Source organism: Hyperolius riggenbachi, chromosome 1 (assembly GCF_040937935.1).
Source record: "Hyperolius riggenbachi isolate aHypRig1 chromosome 1, aHypRig1.pri, whole genome shotgun sequence".
Taxonomy (NCBI): domain Eukaryota; kingdom Metazoa; phylum Chordata; class Amphibia; order Anura; family Hyperoliidae; genus Hyperolius; species Hyperolius riggenbachi.
In genome coordinates this window covers 145,080,889-145,101,428 of record NC_090646.1, presented here as the reverse complement: position 1 = coordinate 145,101,428, position 20,540 = coordinate 145,080,889, and the positions used below count along the sequence as shown (strand labels likewise).

At 42.8% G+C, this 20,540-nt stretch overlaps 1 protein-coding gene across 4 annotated transcripts in view; it reads left to right on the top strand.

Moving 5' to 3' along the window:
- FAM149A (family with sequence similarity 149 member A) overlaps positions 1-20,197 on the top strand; it is a 134,487-nt gene extending 114,290 nt beyond the window's left edge. For 3 of the 4 annotated variants that reach the window (XM_068278666.1, XM_068278669.1, XM_068278668.1), the window contains 6 exons: positions 211-305; positions 4,326-4,550; positions 8,823-8,943; positions 14,241-14,372; positions 14,509-14,587; positions 20,098-20,197. In XM_068278666.1, coding sequence (XP_068134767.1) covers positions 211-305; positions 4,326-4,550; positions 8,823-8,943; positions 14,241-14,372; positions 14,509-14,587; positions 20,098-20,168 — 723 coding nt within the window. In that variant the 3' untranslated portion in view covers positions 20,169-20,197. The remainder of the gene's footprint in view (positions 1-210; positions 306-4,325; positions 4,551-8,822; positions 8,944-14,240; positions 14,373-14,508; positions 14,588-20,097) is intronic. The other variant, XM_068278667.1, reaches the window with a different exon arrangement.
- The last annotated feature ends 343 nt before the right edge of the window (positions 20,198-20,540 follow it).

The window sequence follows — 20,540 nt, the reverse complement described above, 5'->3', positions numbered from 1 at the left end:
AGGACTTGAAGCACCCAGAGTTATAGATTACCCAGCTGAAAATATATGGTCATATGTATTAAACAAGGGGAGGCTGAACCAGGGCTTCAAAACATTTAAAGTGCATAGGTGTGGACCGGGCATTTTACAACATTACTGAGGCAGGTGAAATTCATTTCCTAAAATTTTAAGGGTTCATATTAACTATATTTTTTGGATGTCTTGTTGCAGACAAATCGTAATTTAACTGGTGACCTGAATGGAGTTATGACAATACAAGCGAAACCTTTACAACACCGGCACTCTGGTCTGACTGAAAAGACACAGTAAGTATATTATTCAAAGATCATATACAGGAGCCTTCATCCCAATCAGTAGCCAAGACCCCTTTTCCCACGAGATATCTTTACCTTTTCTAGAATAGATCATCACCACCACTATCTTTCGGTAAAGCTCCTTTTAAGGATCATGGGGCTTTATTCACAAAATGGTGCTAACAAAGGTCTGTGTACACTTGACCTAATGTTAACATAGTAAATTAATGTACATGCAAGTGAACTCGTATAATTAATGTTGACACATGAAAAACATATGTTTAACTTTTTCCGGACCGCCGCAGTATAAATCTACGTCGGGCGGGTGGCGCTGCAGTTCTGACCGAACGTAAACTCTACGTCCCATTCACCGCGCACCCCCGCCTGTTCCCACCGCTCTGCCCCCGCCGCAATGTGCTGCCCTGCCGCCTCTGTGACGGCAGAGCACTGTGAGCCGGGCAGGAGCCGTTTTTATTGGCTCCTGGCCCTGTCATTCCTGTAAGCCAATCCCATTGGCTTACATCGAGTGACAGGGTCAGGAGGCTATGAAAGCGGCTCCTGACCGGCACACAGTGCTCTGCCGTCATAGAGATGGCAGAGAGAGTAGCCTGCGGCGGGGAGAGAGCGGCGGGAGTGACGGATTATTGCGACGATTTGTCGGGATACGGCGTTTTAGTGTACCAGCAGCCTCTGGTCCTTAAGGGGGCAGAGGCTGCTGGTACCGAAGTGGTTAATTATTAAAATGTGAACTCAAAACACTTAAGTCATAGTGTACACAAACCTTAGACTTCAGGTCTTATTCAGTTTGATATTAGTTTGTTTGAGCAGATTAATAGAAAACTGGACTGAACTCGAACTGAAATTGAATTAAACTTCGATTGAAGTCAAAGGTTCATATTCATTAACAAATGGAGTTGACATGCAGTCAAACTGATATTACACTGATGCTGAACTGATATTGAACTGAATTCAAATGTATGTATGTTAGCTCTGAAGTGAATCTCTAAAAACAGAAAAAGGTCCATACGGCTGTTAGTTTGGACAGAGTAAAATCAAATTATTTTTATCAGATTTGTCAGATATTCTCTGAAAATGTTCATGAGTTTTATGATGTGGTCCTTGATACAAACAATTCCTTTCTTATCTTATTTGCATGTGTCTGATTATGAACACAGCCCCCTTGCTAACAGAGAATTTGATATTTTTAATCTGCCAGAAATCTACACAGGTGAACTGACATGGCTGGGGGAGAGAATTATACCACACAATACATGTATGAGTTAAAGGAGGGAGCAGCCTGCTAACCATTGTTACACTGGCTTAGAACAGCTGAACATAGACCTCATGTAACACTTTTCCAACAGGCCTCACCAGTATGTACAATGTTTGGTCTGTACGACCTTTGTTTCTGTTCTGAAAAAGTATGGCTATCTGCTACTTTAGACTCAGAAAAGACAATAGATGAGTGGACAAATTGTGCAAGCAATCGGGAAATCGTTTTTATCAGTTACTAGTGTCTGAATTGACATGAGGGTCTTTGCTGATTCCCCCACAGTATATCTCCAGTAGGGTGTAGCTATCTCATTCAGTCTCAGATACTATAAACATTTTTGTCACTAAACGAATCCTCCACAAGTGTCCATTCAATAGGTAAATGTACACATAGAATATGTCAATACCTATATATGTTTAGGGACATCAGCTGCTTCCCCCTTTGGGAGGGCAGTGATGAACAGAGAAGTCCCTTGGCATATAAGCACAGTAAAAACCCCATAGGGGGTCTAACACATACAGGTATATCTCCTTCATAGAAGGTAACCTCGGGTATCAGAAAAACTAGTGCATAAGGGTGCATAAATACCTATATACAGTGCCACTCTACAATTGTTTCACCCCTACAATGGGGCATCGTCAGGAGAAATATAGTGCACAAATAATAAACAGCAATCCCCCCACCAAGCAACAGCCCAAGTCAGATCTCGACCAGTATTTTGGAGAAAAGAACAGATATTCCCACTTTTTAAATGTGAAAAAAATATGAACTATTTACCTTTTGCTGGAGAGAGTAGTTGAAGTCGTTTTGGGGACTAGATTGTCTAGTGATAAGAAACATTTACCCTGCCATGCAAATCTTTACCGACCCAGGGAGGGAATTACAATTAGCCAATCAAAGCCACTATCTGTTGGTTAATTAATCAGCTAAATTGTCAGTTTGTTTCCCTTCCTTCAAATTTGCATGTAGGAAAAACATGTATAAAGGTAAAGGGCAGGCCCATATACACACTAGATGGATGGCGCCCGATGGCGATTGGGTCCCGAACTCTTAGGCAACGTTGCTGGCGCGAGGCTGTACAGACACATAGTTATCCTGTGGCAATGTGTGTGGGGAGAATAGGGGGCGGAGCAGCACAGATGTGACATCATCCGGTGGCAGGAAGAAGAAAGCTATCAGTTGTTGCTCAGCTGAATTGATCTGTCTGGGTGGATGGCCATCGGGGTTGAGGGCTGCTGTGCACACGACGGATTATCGGCAGAGGGGGCCTTAGCTGACTTTACTCTATGTGTGTAGAGGTGTACACCAGCAAATTTGTTTGTTAATTAAAATTAGTATTTAAATGGTAAATTAGACTTTCAAATGCAGTGATGCATCCAAGTTGCTTTGACAGACCTTACCGTGTTTTTTTTTTTTTTTTTTTAAATCAACTCCTGTATTCCTTGTTCTTGTGCTGTTTGAAGTACATTTGGGACTTTGGTGACTTCAGTAGGGCTGTAATATGCATTGCAAAGTACCTAATCAACATAAAATTTTTGGTACTTATTATACCTTCTAGAAAATAGGTAATTACATATTACACCGTCTACCAATTCCCCTTTGGAAATCTACATACCATTGGAAAGCCGAGTGTTTTGGCTTTTATTTGTACTATTCCCTGTGTCGTTGCAATTCCTTGTTCCTGAGTTAGGGGGTATTGAATGAGGGTGGTCCTCTCCTTTACTGGAATCATTGTCCCTGGGCTACAGGTTCGATCCTCGCCTCGCTCAGACAACTTTTTATTCTAACTCTTGGTCCACTTGAATAGTTGACATTGCACACCAGGACTCTTGCCCACTAGCTTCAATTGCTGGGCATCAGGTTGGAAACTCTGATTTCCAGGTTGGAACTGCTGGCAGCGAGGTACAGTGGACACCCCTTGCTCAACACCCCTTCAACACTCTGTAACCCTGAAACGATGCATTGCATCAACATGGGGCATAGTGCAAATAAAAACCAAGAGTCTTGGCTTTCTAATCAAATTTTCAAAGGTGAGTAAATATCTTTTAAACAGGGGCCAGTCAAAGTTAGTAGATGGTGTATAAGGTAAGAACTGAAAAATACATACGTATGTATTGCACCCCACTTTACTGTTCTTACAATGATTCCAGTAAAGTGGGGAATAGCATTTTTAAAGGAAAGGACATCCCCGGTTCATTACCCCCTTACGCAGGAATGATTCATCACACCGACATGCGGCATAGTGCAAATGAAAGCCTAATGAGAGTAAAATTAATTTAAATAGCAGGTAGGCGGTAGACAGTGTGATACATAAGTACCTATTTTTCTTTCTAAATATATGATGTTCCATAGCTGTGCTCACTTGTTTCTTTGCCTAACGCCTCTGTTAAAGGGAACTTGAAGTGAAAGGGATATGGAGCCTGACATATTTATTTAATTTTAATTTTAAACAATACAAATTCCCCAGCTTTCCTGCTGATCCTCTCCCTCTAATATTTTTAGACATAGACCCTGAAAAAGCATGCAGATCAGATCTTTCTGACTGAAGTCTGACTGGATAAGCTACATGCTTGTTTCTGGTGTGATTCAGCCACTACTGTAGCCAAAGAGATCAGTAGGACTGCCAGGCAACTGGTATTGTTTAAAAGGAAATAAAGATGGCAGCCTCCATATCCCACTTTGGTCAGGTGTCCTTTAAGCACAGTTTCACATTAACTACATGGCATGACATTTATTATTATGATATTTTTTTCATAAAGTGAGCAAGAAGATAAATCTTTAAACATTTTACCAAGAGGAGTGAACTCTGCACGGAACCGGCCAGGAAGATTGAGTGACAACAGTGTCCTGTCCTCCTCCCGTCTGCTCTACACTCCGTCCAGAAGAACACCCTCACATCGAAGACTGCCTGCCCTCACTCTGGAACCAGTTCCTTCTAAATCCACTAATGTTTACAGTGATGAAGTGCTCCGGGGTACAAAACTGTGAGTAGTTCTCCGGGGTACAAAGCTGCCAGTAGTTAAAAAATGACCTTGTGAAGTCCTAAGTAAAGCTGCATACAGATGGAGGATACATGACCTGTACATTTAAACAGTGTACAGATAGGCTGCTAGCCTCCCTACTAGAGAGGACAAGCAGGAGATATCCTAGTGTAGCTAGCTTGGCAAGTCACTGTCAAGGAGGCTTTTAATGCCTGGTTGTACTTGGGTTTTACTAGAGAAAGTCCATACTCAATTGTTTTGGGTAATGAAAAACTAGCATATGTATATAGCTTTAATTTGTATACATACATACAGATAGGGTAGCATGAAAGAAGACTTACCTAGAAGCTGGCTGACAGCTCTATCAATTGTAGTGCATAGGAGGACACCACTCATGTCCAATGAACTGCTGCAGAATCCATCCAATAAGCCAAGCAAAAAAAAAAAAAAAGTGGTTATCTATGTCTTCCATGGTTGTCTATACACTATCTTTAAAGTAAATGGGAACCGTTGGCTTAAAAAAAAAAGTCAGATACTTACCTAAGGAGAGGGAAGGCTCTGGGTCCTGTAGAGCCTTCTCTCTCCTCTCCCAGTGTCCGTTCCAGCTCAGGATCTCCCGTAGCAACATTTGACCAATTCAGTCAAATGCTACTATCTCCGCCGTTGAAGGGAGGCTTCGGGAAGTCTTCAGGAGACCGAGTGTTCCCGAAGATGGGCGGCTCCATACTGCGCAGGTGCGAGCGCCCTCTATCACGTAATCGCAAGTGTGCAGTATGGAGCCTCCTCGGCTCCTGAAGACTTCCGAAGTCCCCCACGGCAGGGGATTCAAACAGCGAAGGAAGCGCTGCACGGAGGGCACCGGGAGTGGAGAGGGAAGGCTCTATAGGACCCAGAGCCTTCCCTCTCCTTAGGTACGCATCTGACTTTTTTTTTTTTAGAGGCCGTTAGTTGTGGTTTGAATGCCAGTAGAATTTGTCAAGGTAATTTGTAACATGAACCAGGAGCTGTTAAATCTGTACACATTTCAGGAGGCAGTTACCGGTATATGAACATGGATCTGAATCTCAAGGGATCTTGAGATATAGGGGTTGATTCACTGTAACAAATTGCATGCCTTATCAGAGTTAACACTCCTTATCAGATACTCCTTATCAGAGTTAACACTCCTTATCAGAGTAGCATAGCGAGCACTACAAACTTATGCCTGCTAATTGGCTCTGAGCCCCTGCGGGTCCAATCACTTTAAAGGACATTATCCCCACACTTTGATTGGCCCAATAAGCTGCCTGTCAAGTTTCCTGTCAAGTGACAGGCAACCTATAGGGCCAGTCAAAGTGATCGTAATGTTAATGTCCTTTAAAGGATACCCGAAGTGACATGGGACATGATGAGATAGACATTTGTATGTACAGTGCTTAGCACACAAATAACTATGCTGTGTTCCTTTTTTCTTTCTCTGCCTGAAAGAGTTAAATATCAGTTATGTAAGTGGCTGACTCAGTCCTGACTCAGACAGGAAGTGACTACAGTGTGACCCTCACTGATAAGAAATTCCAACTATAAAACACTTTCCTAGCAGAAAATGGCTTCTGAGAGCAAGAAAGAGGTAAAAAGGGGAATTTTTTATCAGTGAGGGTCACACTGTAGTCACTTCCTGTCTGAGTCAGGACTAATGGTGGCAATACATGGTACAATGTTTTCATCCAATCTTGCCATTTCTATGTAGTATAAGGGTAAATTAAGTGAATATATTGAAAGGATAATTTAGGCAGTTCCCTTATATTACATAGAAATGGTAAGATTGGATGGAAAAATTGTACCATGTATGGCTACCATTAGTCAGCCACTTACATACCTGATATTTAACTCTTTCAGGCAGAGAAAGAAAAAAAGGAACACAGCCTAGTTATTTGTGTGCTAGGCACTGTACATACACATGTCTATCTCATCATTTCACATGTCACTTTGGGTATCCTTTAAAGTGATTGGACCTGCAGGGGCTCAGGGCAGGACGAGTGGAGCTCTCGTCTTTGCCCATTAGCAGGCATAAGTTCGTAGCACTTGCTATGCTACTCTGATAAGGCATGTCAACTCTGATAAGGTGTGTGGACTCTGATAAGACATGTTAGCTCTCATGAGGCACGCTATTTGTTATAGTGAATCAACCCCATAATGTGGATTCCATATCAACTCTGTTTCTAGTAAGGTGCTCTGTGAGTGTCAGTGGTACAGCTACAAACATTGGAGCAGTTTTGCAGGAAGGTCAAGGATCTTCTGAGATACTTGACCGACACCTCCTGGCACAGTGGAGTGGGAGAGCTAATGCTTGAATGGTCTTCCGAGACAATATACTGCAATTGCTGCAAAATAGCGTATTGTTGTCAAGGACAAGGACATAAAACTTACATAATAAATAAAACAAGCTAAAAATAAAGGCTATATACAACAGGCAATCCTAGTCAAGCTGTACTAGATAGCTATTGCTAAATAAATGCCATGCTTGGTTATTAAAAACCCTAATCAACAGGTATTTGGTAGAAGTTTTCATACTCCACTTCAAGGAAGACATTTACAGTTGTTCTGGCCCCTGAGTGTTCTGTTCCTTTTCTGTACCCACTTAGGGCTCTATAAGCGCTTTTCTTAACGTTTGCAATTGATCAGCGCTTTTTAAAAATTGATCCCATTCACTTGCATTAAAAGCGCGTAAAATTTCACTGTGATCGTGTACATTTTTACGCATACGCGATCGTGGCGATTTTTTTACTGCGATTTTAATGCAAGTGAATGGGAGCAATTTTTAAAAAGTGTTTAGAAAGCGCTGAGCAATCGCAAATGCTCTGAAAAGTGCTTCTAGTGTGTCTGAGCCCAATGTCCAGTTCACCTTTTTTTTACCTCCTTAAAAGACATCTATAGTGAGAAGAATACGGATGCCACCATATTATTTTTTTTAACAATACCAGTTGCCGGGCAACCCTGCTGATCTATTTGGCTGCAGTGATGTCTGTATATCACCAGAAACAAGCATGCAGCTAATCTTGTCAGATCAGAAACACATGATCTATTGCATGCTTGTTCAGGGTCTATGGCTAAAAGTATTTGAGCAGATGATCAGCAGGATAGGAGGCAGCTGGTATTGCTTAAAAGGAAATAAATATGGCAGCCTCCATATCCCTCTCTCTTCAGGCGTCCTTTAATGTCCAGATCCCGTAGCTCCTCCTTTTCTACCTCTTTAAGCTACATGCACACACTGGATTAAACATGGCTGGTAATAACCGCATCTGCCAAAAATCTAGTGTGTGTACGATGGCCATTGGTTCGCCCCTGGCATGATGGTAAGTGATCTGCCTGGCAGATCGACATTGTTCACCACTGGCCAAGGACATTGTTCTCCCCACTCACCCAGCCTACTCTTCATGCATCACTCTGTCAACCCCCTCCCCGCATAGAACAGAACACATTACCAGCCTGTCACCCGAGGGATCGCATTTTTCTCCTACTCACGTGTGCAAGGCATTGTCCCCCCTCTCCTCTCCATAGCAACAGACACATACAAGACTTAAAGAGAAACTCTGACCATGAATGGAACTTTATCCCAATCAGTAGCTGATAGACCCTTTTACATAAGAAATCTATTCCTTTTCACTAACAGACCCTCAGGGGGCGCTGTATGATATTGTGGTGAAGCCCCTCCCACAAGAAACTCTGAGGACCGTGGTACTCCTGGCAGTTTCCTGTCTGTGAACCTTGTTGCATTGTGGGAAATAGCTGTTTACAGCTGTTTCCAACTGCCAAAAAAGCATGCAGCAGCTACATCATCAGCTACAAAAATGTCACCATGTAATAAATGTCAGAATGTAAATCAGGGATTTAAAAGATTTTACAATGGGCAAACACTGACTAAATTATTTCTACATAATTATTGTAAAAATGAAGCACTTTTTATTACATTATTTTCACTGGAGTTCCTCTTTAAGTGATGTGTTGTTTCCATTGAATGCTTGTCCATTTTACTGTCAGATAAAGCTGTGTGAGGGGGAGATGTGGAAGAATACTATGAAGTACAAACAATATGGTTCTGACTGGATATAAATAGTATGCTATATAGTTATTATCCCTGCACATTTAAATGTAACACATTGTTATGGCTTGTGGATGGGAGACTGAGACACGAACAATGGCATGGTAATTAGAAAGTCATTTTACTAACGGTATCTTTTCAAGGCGTAATCATCCAGATGGACAATCGACTCACTAGTTCCGTGTTATGTATTTCAGATCCACAGGCTTGGAGAGGATATCTTCTCCATCCATCCAAACTAGTAGGAATAAATTGCCTCCAATTGGCTCTGAAGCAGTGGAGCAACATCTCAGCGTGCCAGGATCTCGGCATTCAGCAGTAAGTTGTTATATTCGCTGTTTCATCTGGCAGTATTAAGATAAGACTGGAAAAACTGTCAATGCCATGACAGTGAAAGCAATATGTATGTATAACATATTACCAGAATTAGCATTATATGTGTAATCATGAAAAGAAGACAGCAATTACTAGCAAAGGATACTACTTTTGAACTATTGAACTGGTTTGTATACTGTTAAAATAAAAAGTAATTCTGAGCTTCCTGAACAACCAGTAGAGGGTGCCAAGTACAAGAAGACTTTGGTCTAGTGTGCTTTCTGTTCACTGTATCCTCTATTTAAATTGTATTTTGCTTTAAAAAGGCGCATAGTCCTGCTAACCCAGGGGTCTCAAACTCGCGGCCCGCGGGCCATTTGCGGCCCTCGATACAATATTTTGTGGCCCTCGCCGGCAAAAGCTTATAGTTCGCGTCAGTGCTCCCAAGTAATCCATCGCATCGCCGCCTCTGCCTGCCCATCTTACTCTTCCTTCACAGAGGGATGGGCAGAGGCGGCGATGCGCCGCGATTGACGTCAGGAGGGGCAGAGCTGAAGCTGTAAGCTCTGCCCCTTCCAGGAAATGCCGGCGGATTGCCCCCCGGGCGATTTGGGGGCTCTGCAGCCCTCGTTTTGCGGTGGGGACGCGGCAGATTACTTGTAATGGGAGCACTGAAGCGAACTATAAGGTAAAATAGGCAAAATAGTTTGCTTCAGTGTGAATTGGATTTTGAAATTAAAATCAATGCAAGGGGGGGAGGGGGGGGGGGAAGCTGCTGATTGATAAATTCCCTTATGCGGCCCAGCCTCATCCTGACTTTGCCTCCTGCGGCCCCCAGGTAAATGGAGTTTGAGACCCCTGTGCTAACCCTTTAACAATAGTAGAAATGGGTACTTACGTATTATTCCGTGTGGAAAGTTTGGCAGCTTTTTGTTAAAGTTTTGTTTGATCCCCTAGCCAGATCTAACCATTTTTGGAAAGCTAAAAGTCCCGGCTTTTCCTTTGTCCCAAGTCAATGCGTTGCCCCATTCCCAAGTTAGGGGTGGGTGGGTGGGACGGGTGTCCCCTGCACCTTGCTGCAGAGAGCACAGTGGAATTGAGTCTCCTGCCCATGCCAGTAAGACAGAGAGGAGACGAGTGTGCATAGTTGCGCTGCTCCTTCATTTGTAATGAGAGACCCAAGGCACTTGACATAAGTTGGTACTTACTTATCCCTTCTGGAAAGTTTTCATTTTTGGAATGCTGAAAGTCTCAGCTTTCTGTTGTCCTGAGTCAGTATGTTGCTCAGTTCCCAAGTTATGGGGTTTTGAAGGCGGGGTGTCCCCTGAACCTGGCTGCAGAAAGTGCAATTACAGAAGTACGGGACGAACCCGACATGATGATAAACAGCACACCCAATAGGTCTTCTTCTTCCTTCGCAGCATAAATCGGTGTCTTCAAAACTTATGGGTACTTACGTATTGTCCCGTCTGGAAAGTTTGACAGCTTTTTGTTAAAGTTCTGTTTGATCCCCTACCCAGATCTAACCATTTTTGTAAAGCTGAAAAGTCCCCGCTTTCTGCTGCAGTGGGTCCCAAGTCGGTATGATGCTCAGATCCCAAGTTATGGGGTTTTGAAATGGAGGTGCAGCCAAGTTCAGGGGACACCCCTCCTTAAAAACCTCATAACTTGGGAACTGAGCATCATGTGTGCGACGCAGGAATGGTGTGCGACGCAGGAATGCAGGGTCGGCGCAGCTCTGCTTACAGCATAGGCTGAGGACGAGGTGACAGCTGGGTGCTCACCAAAATTAGCCGGGCGGAGCACCCGGCTAAAAGAGCCTGGGGAAAACACTGTCAGCTAAAATTGTAACCATATGCAGAAGGTATTTCCCACCATGTGCTCTCCCCCCTTCAGTAATCGACTCAACAGATCTGTTGACCACTTGGATCTGTCAGCACGTGTGGCGTGTATGGCCACCGCCTGTCACTCTGGCAATCCCCTCTGCAAGGCCTCCTCTGTCCTCTAGCACACCTCATAAAAAGAAACGCTTCAGATAGTGTAAAAATACCTTCTTTTTATTAAAAAGCAAACATTCACATGGGCTCTTTAAAAAAGGCGGTACAGTGTGGGTGGGCTGAATGTTTATGCCCTGCCGGGCTGGCCTTGCTATGTGTACACAGAAGCTCACGTCACCTGCTCTGATCGTCTGGGCTCTCACACTTCCTGCTACCACCGTATTTAAAAACTAAGCAGCAAGCTCAATAACACAGCTCACTCAGTATGTGTCATTAGCCAAGCTACGCTCAAGGTTTTGTTGCTATGGCAACTCATCAGGGGTTGCAGAGCTGGCCTAGTGACATCTATTTAACATATTCCCAGCTCACTAATTGAGCAGTAAAATTCCGCCCCAGTCCGGAAGTGCTTAGACATTCTTACAATGTTAACACAAATGTGTATGCATTAATTTAAAATCAAGCGTATGCAGTTATTTAAGAAGTGCAGCATATATATGTCAAACTAAATATATGCAAATTGTCATCAGGCAACAATCTATGAAAGATGTCATCAGGCAACAATCTATGAAAGAACAGTGTGGAGGTGCTTAGACATTCTTTCAATGTTAATACAAATGTGTATGCAGTAGTTTAAAAACGTGCAGCATATACACACCAAACTAAATATATGCAAAGTATCATCAGTCAGGGAACAATCTAGGAAAGAAGCGCTAATAACAGTATTAACAACATTTATAGCAGCTCCAAATACTGCTTCTCTTCTTTAAATGGCCAGTGCCGCATAATATGTTACCTGAAACAACTCAACAGATCTGTTGACAACTTGGGTCACCTCAAAAATTTAATTTCAATTGGAATCCTATACTAGCATGAATTGCAATAACCTCAAAATAGCATATTATGTATCTTCTAAAAAAAAAAAAAAAAAATTGACACCATACCCTCTGCTATTGATAGCAGGAACTGTGAAGGCACAGACAGGCAGAGCAGGTGGCATGAGCTTCTGTGTACACACAGCAAGGCCAGCCCAGCAGGGCATAAACATTCAGCCCACCCACACTATTCCGCTTCTTTTTAAAGAGCCCATGTACATTTTTGCTTTTAATTAAAAAGAAAGTATTTTTACACTATCTGAAGCATTTCTTTTTATGAGGTATGCTGGAGGACGTCTTCAGGGAAAGAGGGAGGCCTTGCAGAGGGGATTGCCAGAGTGGCAGGGGGTGGCCATACACTCCACACCCACTGACAGACCCAAGTGGTCATCAGATCCTATGAGTCGATTACTGAAGGTGGGAGAGCACATGGTGTGAAACCCCTCCTGGTGGTGGACTGCACATAGTTACAGTTTTAGCTGACACATATCCCTGAGAAGTCATAGGCCAGCTTTGAGCGCTACTCTAATGAACTGTATATGCAATTCCTATGTTGTTACGCTGAAGAAGAGGACCTGTGTGTCTTTGAAAAATACCTGTCTGCTTTACAACATCTGTGACTCTTTTGCATTCAAAGTTATTGAACTTAAAATGATTGTGCAAACCCATTTTAAAGAGACTCCTTAAAAAAAATAAAATGTCCCCTGGGGGGTACTTACCTCAGGAGGGGGAAGCCTCAGGGTCCCAATGAGGCTTCTCCCTCCCCTGTAATTACAGGCAATCCAGCGCTGGCTCCCCCAAAGCGTCCCGCATTCCTGGCTCGACAAGCCTGACAACACTTGATATATTTACCTTCCCTGGCTCCAGGGGGGGCGCTGATGCAGCTCTCAGCATGGAGATAGGCGGAAATAGCCAATCTCTGTCAGGTCCGCTCTGCTACGCAGGTGCAGGAGATTTGTGCCTGCGCAGTAGAGCTGACTGACAGCGATCGGCTATTTCCGCCTATCTCCGTGCGGCTTTTCGGAGGGGCACAGCGAGACCGCTGTGGGACACAGGAGGATAGGGGGAGCCTCGATAGGATCCGGAGGCTTCCCCCACCCGAGGTGAGTACCCCCCCAGGTGAACTTTTTTTAGTTACAGGTTTTCTTTAAAGGAGATACACACCTCTCATAGCATAATATGGGAAGGGCTTGTTGTTCAGTGAGATGGTGCCTAAGGCAACCTTCCTATTCACAAGATTGTCTGGGACTTTCTCAGAAACTATAAAATACGAGTTTCAGAATGTCACAGATTTGTTTAATCACTTTACCCCCGGCGTTACGAATTTCTCCGTCCCTTTTTTCCCTCCTAAAAAAACAGGGACGGAGTACCTTCCGCGCTCCCGCCGCTGTCCGCGCTACCGCCGCTAGTGCGCGCGCACCCGCCGCTCGTGCACGCCGCCGCCCGCTTGCCCGGAGATCAATGAACGGGAAAATCCATTCCCGTTCGTTGATCTAAGCCCCCGCAATGATCTGCTGCTTCTTTCAGAAACAGCGTGATCATTGTGAGTCTCCCAGCCTCCTACTGCTTCCTGTAAGCGTCCTTCCGGTCGCTTACAGGTCGCATGTAAACATACTCACTGTGGCCATCTTGTGTCCAAATAGTAATCTACACCCTAATGCATTTTACACATACAAATAAATTGTTTTACATAATAAATTAACTCATTACCTCTCACACTCCCCAATTTTTTTTTTGGTAATTTAAAAAAAAATAAATATATACAATAAAAAAAAAAACATAAATAGTTACCTTAGGGACTGAACTTTTTAAATATTTATGTCAAGAGGGTATAACACTGTTACTTTATAAACTACGGGCTTGTAATTAGGGATGGACGCAAAACTGAAAAAAAATGCACCTTTATTTCCAAATAAAATATTGGGGCCAAACATTGTGATAGGGACATAATTTAAACGGTTTTATAATCGGGAATAATGGGCAAATAAATTTCATGGGTTTTAATTACAGTAGCATGCATTATTTAAAAACTATAATGGCCGAAAACTGAAAATAATAATTTTTTCCCACATTTTTTCCTATTTTCCCCATTAAAACACATTTAGAATAAAATAATTCTTGGCATAATGTCCCACCTAAAGAAAGCCTAATTGGTGGCGGAAAAAACAAGATATAGTTCATTTCATTGCGATAAGTAATAATAAAGTTATAGACGAATGAATGGAAGGAGCACTGAAAGGTGAAAATGGCTCTGGTGGTCAGGGGGTAAAACCCCTCAGTGGTGAAGTGGTTAAAATAAAATGTTATTTTAAACAATAATAATGCATGCCTGCCATATTTCCTTTTGACTACTGCACACTTTTAATGAAGGTATGTACACTATATAACACATAATTATGTTTGCCTTGTTCATTTTTTCCTTTCTGTGCAGCAGAGAAGAGGAAAGCATCTTCAAAGCCGAGTATCTAGTGCGGTACCCGATCCTACAGGACGGCGCCCTCTAAGGGAGAGAACTGTCATGGTGGAACAATTTTCAAGACCAAACACAACGCACACTTTCAGGGTCCGGATATCTTTATATAAGCACAGCATGCTTATTATCTTTTTTAATTAATTAAAAAAATATTTCTTGTATAATGGATAAATGAACTAGGATACATATCTAATACACAGTTTTTCCTTTTTTTTTTAAATATCAGTCAGAGACATCACACAGAAGATCTTTTACACCTTTGGATTTTGCTAACCATACCTGGACAGGACAAGCTTTCCTAACAAGTAAGATGCCCTGTTAGATAACAAGATATAGTAAAATAATATAATACATTTTATACCCACTTAACAAAAGAGCAACCACAGTAACACTACCTGAAATACAAATCACAATATATGTATAATACAGTAGTATACTTAAAGGATACGTCCAAGGTCCTTGAAAAACAAAAATCCACTTACCTGCTGAAATATGTTTTCAGCATTTGTGTCTCATATTACATGTGACACCAGATTTTTTTCACGCTTATTTATCAGAGTAGACTTTACCCCGCTGGGCTTTCCTCCACGGCTAAATTGATAAGAATCATGTTTCTGTGATATTTGGCTCTTGTTATCTGTATTGATTTGCTGTCTGTCAGCTCCAGTAAAAGACCAAAGTTTACATTTATTTTATCTTGGTCTCACTTCTGTCATTGCAAGAAATGGAGTGGAGGCCCCATTTTATAATTGACACTTCACATAAACAAAAGAAAATATCAGATTTAACAAACTGCACTATGCCAATTAAAGGTCAGATTTAATATTTATTGTGCAGTCTCCTGTAACCACTGTTGCACTTGCTATGATAGCTAAGGATGAGCGGGAAAAAGCGAAATTCAGTTTCACCTGAGCGTTGGTGTAGGTGGCTTGAGCCGCAGTGGTTGTTAACTCACCTTGGTCGCTGCCTCTGGCCACAGTGCACCATGCCCCTCTACATCCTCCTGATACTTCATACTTCACAGCTAGGAGGAAGTATTGGGAGTGTTGGGAGAATGTAGAGGGGCATGGAGAGCTGCGGCCAGAGGTGTCGACCAAGGTGAGTTAAAGTAGATCCGAGATAAACTTTTACTCATTGCATAATTGTGTTCCTTTCACTATATTCACAATACTATTTTTTTCATTTTAATACTCTAATTCCCTATAATCTAAACAAGCCACAGCTTCTCCAGAGTGCTTTGGCACTCTCGGATCCACATAGCAAGGGCTTATGGGAGCTCAGTCTGGGCAGGAGGAGGAGGAGGTGTTACTAGCCAGAGATTTCAGAGGCAGAGGGGAGGAGGGAGGAGGAGAGGGGAGTGAAGTTTTCACAGGCTGAGGGCTGGACATACAGATCAGCTTGCCTGTGTGTAATGTGACAAAACAGAACATGGCCACTCTCATTGTATCACAGGAATAAATAATCAAACTGTTGAAGCTGTTTGCAACTAGATTTGCTGTGTAAACTTTAGATAAGATATATAGACAAGTTACTTGTTATAGTTAGTTTTTCATCTCGGATACCCTTTAACCCCCACTGCCTCAGCCCGCATACACAACCGCTCATTTTCACCTCAGGCGAAACTGAATTTTGCTTTCATCCGCTTATACTTTCATGACAGGTTGGTAGGACATTAAATTGACTGCAGACTGGGTGTGCTCTTTTTGAATGCCTATGAAATACTTGTAAATCGTGATACAATATCACTGCTAACTAATATGATGTTTGCTTAGAGAAGCTGGTATTTGTTTAAAGCTTTGTAAATAAACGAAAAGCCTCATTTTGCTGTACTAAAGATAACTTAGTTCCATAGAGCATAAGCCCAGCTACCAGACACCAAGTTTGGGGAGTTTGTTGTTATGTTGTTTAACTGCTTACGTACCGCGTTAGTTGAAACCTACGCCCTGCAGGTGGCTGCACGGCTCTGACAGGACGATTTTAACTAGCCTGCCGCGCGCTACCGCCAATCTCGCCGCCCTGCACCTGCCGCAGTTCACTTGCCCTGCCGTCTATATGACGGCAGAGCTCTGTGAGCTGGTCAGAAGCAACTTTCATTGGCTCCTGACCACATGATCACTGTGAGTCACATTACTGGACAGGGTTCAAGAGAGTCTGAAGCGAGAATAGTTCTCGCTTCAGACCTCATATATAGCAGGGGCACTTGTGCCCCTGCTAAACCGCCGCTATCCTGCGGCTTAACGGGGGTCCCTGTCCCCCCAAATCCCCTCCGTAATGCGGGGGAGCGCTTCCGCATTGGGGCAGGGCTAGCCGCCTCAGCCCTGCCCCACGCGCGTCTGTCAGACGCGTATCTCCGCCTCTCCCCCGCCCCTCTCAGTCTTCCTTCACTGAGAGGGGCGGGGGAGAGGCGGCGATGCGCGTCTGATAGACGCGACTGGAGGCAGGGCTGCAGCCGTTAGCCCTGCCTCCAGGAAGGGAAATTCTACGACCAACCTAGCGACCAACTTTTGCGGGGGGTGGGTTGGGGGTGAAGGGACCCCCGTTTAGCCGCGGGATAGCGGCGTTTTAGCAGGGGCACACGTGCCCCTGCTATATATGAGAGCTGAAGCGAGATTTAGTCTCGCTTCAGTGTCTCTTTAAGGGCCAATGAAAGCAGCTCCTGACCGACACACACAGCTCTGCTGTCATAGCAACAGCAGAGAGAGGGCCTGCAGTGATTGGAGAACGGGTTGAGCGGCGGGTATGTGCGGCGATTCATTGATAAGCCCGATTTTGTGGTACCAGCAGTCTCTGGTCCTTAAAGAGACTCTGAAGCGAGAATAAATCTCACTTCAGAGTTTATAGTTAGCAGGGGCATGTGTGCCCCTGCTAAAACGCCGCTATCGCGCGGCTAAACGGGGGTCCCTTTCCCCCCGAAATCCCCTCTGTGCAGCCGGGGATCTCTTCCGGATTAAGGCAGGGCTAACCGTCGTAGCCCTGCCCCACGCGCGTCTGTCAGCGCGTATCTCCGCCTCTCCCCCGCCCCTCTCAGTCTTCCTTCGCTGAGAGGGGCGGGGGAGTGGTGGCAATGCGCCGCTGATAGACGCGACTGGAGGCAGGGCTGCAGCCGTTAGCCCTGCCTCTAGGAGCAGCAAAATCTACGACCAATTTGGTCGTTGATTTTGCGGGGGGGGGTTGGGGGTGAAGGAACCCCCGTTTAGCCGCGGGATAGCGGCGTTTTAGCAGGGGCACACGTGCCCCTGCTAACTATGAGCTCTGAAGCGAGAATTATTCTCGCTTCAGTGTCTCTTTAAAAGGTCCAAGGTACGGAAGGGGTTAAAATTCTTCTCTCAAAGAAAAAATGCTATCTTTTTAAAATGTTTATTTTTTTAATGCTAAGTGTAATAAGTAAAACAAATATAAAAACACACTATACACTCCCTGAAATGATAGGAATATGGAAGCTGCCATCTTCATTCCTTTATAAAGAAGGCCATTTGCCTGGCTGTCATGAACTTTTGACTTTATTTGATTTTGAGTCGCACACCTACAAGCATGCAGCCAGTGGAGTCAGACCAGAGGGAAAGCATCTGATCTGCATGCAGATTCTGGGCCAGGGACTTAAAGCGATCCCAAACTAAGCATTTTTTAAATTCAAAATATTTAGTTGCGCCACTCTGACACATACAAAGATAAATAAACACTCCTTCAAGCCTATGAGCATTTCAGTGCATGCTTTTTACCTTTCTCTTTTCATAACTAGGGTTATACAGGTGGCAGCCATTAGCAATTCCTCCTTTGCTGGACACCACCTACTCCACCAGTCTGCCGGATTCTGTCCCGGCAATATGAAAGGATGGGAGGGGTTCCTCCAATAAATGTAAAATATTTTATGTGTCAGCATGCAGCTGAAAAAATCCTGCTATTTATTATTATAATTTAGAAAATAGATTTTAGTTCTGAAATCGTGTATTTTTAATTAAGTATTAAGGTGCCCATTTATTCGACCAAAACAATCGAATACAGAAGAAATTGAAAAGATTATTTTTTTCAATCAATGAAAAACAAACGATTATTCAAGTTTTTCAATAAAAATCTGATCAGATGTGTTGGAAAAATCAGGTTGATTGCTTTGAAAATTGAATGGTAGTTTTGATAAAATAACTTAATAAATCTTAAAAAAAAAAAAAAAAAAGAAGAAATTGATTCATGTATGGCCACCTTTAGAAACAGAGTATCAGCACAGAAGCCAGACAACTGGCTTTGTTTATTCGAGTATGAAGATGGCAGCATCCATATTCCAGTCACTCTAGGTCCCCTTTAAAGTGACACTGAAGCGAAATAAAACTTATGATACAATTAATTGGTTGTGTAGTACAGATAATTAATAGAACATTAGTAGCAAATAAACTCATCATATTTCATAGTTCATATAATTATAAATCATATTTTTATTTCAGGTATGTAGCTTTTTTTATAACATTGCATCATTCTCTAATAATTGCAGTTTCCACACTACACTCAGCATTTTAAATGATTTCCCAGAGCAGGCTACTGACCCTTTAAACTTTCATTTGCAGAAAAACCATAAACAAAGAAGAAATAATGAGAGACGGTTGAGATAAGTGCTTCAAAAGTCGCAGAGCTCAGATAAGCTCTTTTGCATAGATAACAATTGAAGTTTTTTAACTCTTCCTGTACTGGAAACAATATGGCACTTATATTTGTGCTAATGATGGTTTATTTCTTAGCTGTACTACACATACAAATCATTTTATCATGAGTTTATTTTCACTTCAGATTCCCTTTAAAATAAACCTGTAACTTTGAACAAAGCAAAGTTTAGATACCTCAGCAGAGGGAAGCCTCTTGACCCTCCAGAGGCTTCTCACTTCCTTCTGACCACCCATCCAGCGCTGGGACCCTCTGGAAGTTCACAGTTGTGTTCCCATCTGTGGATGAGTGTGGCCGAACTGCGCAAGCACAATTAGCATGGAAAAGACCAACCCTGAGCAGCTGCATGCTACTGCACGGGGCGTCCTGCACAGTGCGGCTATGCACAGTCTTTGACAAGCCTTTGTTGAAGAGGTTCTGCGGGGGTCCTAGTTGTTTGAATGGCGAGGCCTAGGGGGACGGGGAAGCTTTTATGCAGAGGCCTTCCTCTTCTCAGATAAGTACCCATTTGTGGCACTTTCTCCTCTACAGGTTCACTTTAAAGGACAACTGAAGCTAGAGGGATAAGGTGGCTGCCATATTTAATTCCTCTCAAGCAACACGTGTTGCCTGGCTATCCTGCTGATCCTCTGCCTCTAATACTCTTAACTATAGACCCAAACAAGCATGCAGCAGATCAGGTGTTTCTGCCACTATTGTCAGATCTGACAAGATTAGCTACATGCTTGTTTCTGGTGTGACTCAGACACTACTGCAGCCAAATAGATCAGCAGGGCTGCCTGGAAACTGGTATTGTTTAAAAGAGAATAAATATGGCAGTCTCCATGTACGTCTCACTACAGTGGTCCTTTAAGCCTAATGACTTCACTTGAGTGAAGCACGTCACTTCCGTACTGTTACTCATTTCCTGAGCTTGGTACAAGTATTCTTTAGCCAATCTGTATACTCATACCTGTTAAGTGATTAATAAAGTATTTTAGCCAGGTGATTACAATTACAGCTGGTAATTAGAGTTGTTGTATGTAGATTAGACAGAGTTATCCCGTGACGGATGTAAATCCTTTTTTGTTTTTTTTTACTTGCAGTCTGTGTTGCCGAGAAAAACACTTACTTTTTGTTTTTTGTAAATTGTACACTCTTAAAAAATGTCTTTTTGTCTGTCAAGGTTCACAGTATCAGCCAAAATCTTTTCAGAGGAATCCAAGTTCAAGACGGAAATTACAAGTGGCCTCTTGATGAAAAGTAATAAAACTGATTGGACAGTTCTTTGCAGCTATTCGATGGGTTCTCAGAGCCTCCTGTGTTTCTGCTGTGAATATGTATTTCTATGTAACTAACGGGGCATTTTGATACAGCAGAAATGATATCTGTGTCTTGTATATAATGGTATGATGTAATGCAAATAGGGAAGTATAATGTATTGCGTATAACTGCATGGAAAATGAAGCAATTTCCCTTCCCATTTCCAAATATAGTTTTTAGTATCTGTAGATGTGTAGCAATTAATGATAAGGTAGATGAAGCACTTTTAAACTATAAAAATACATACTTGCTACTTAAATGATTATGTCCAGTAATGGTTTAAAACACATAAACACTTCATATACA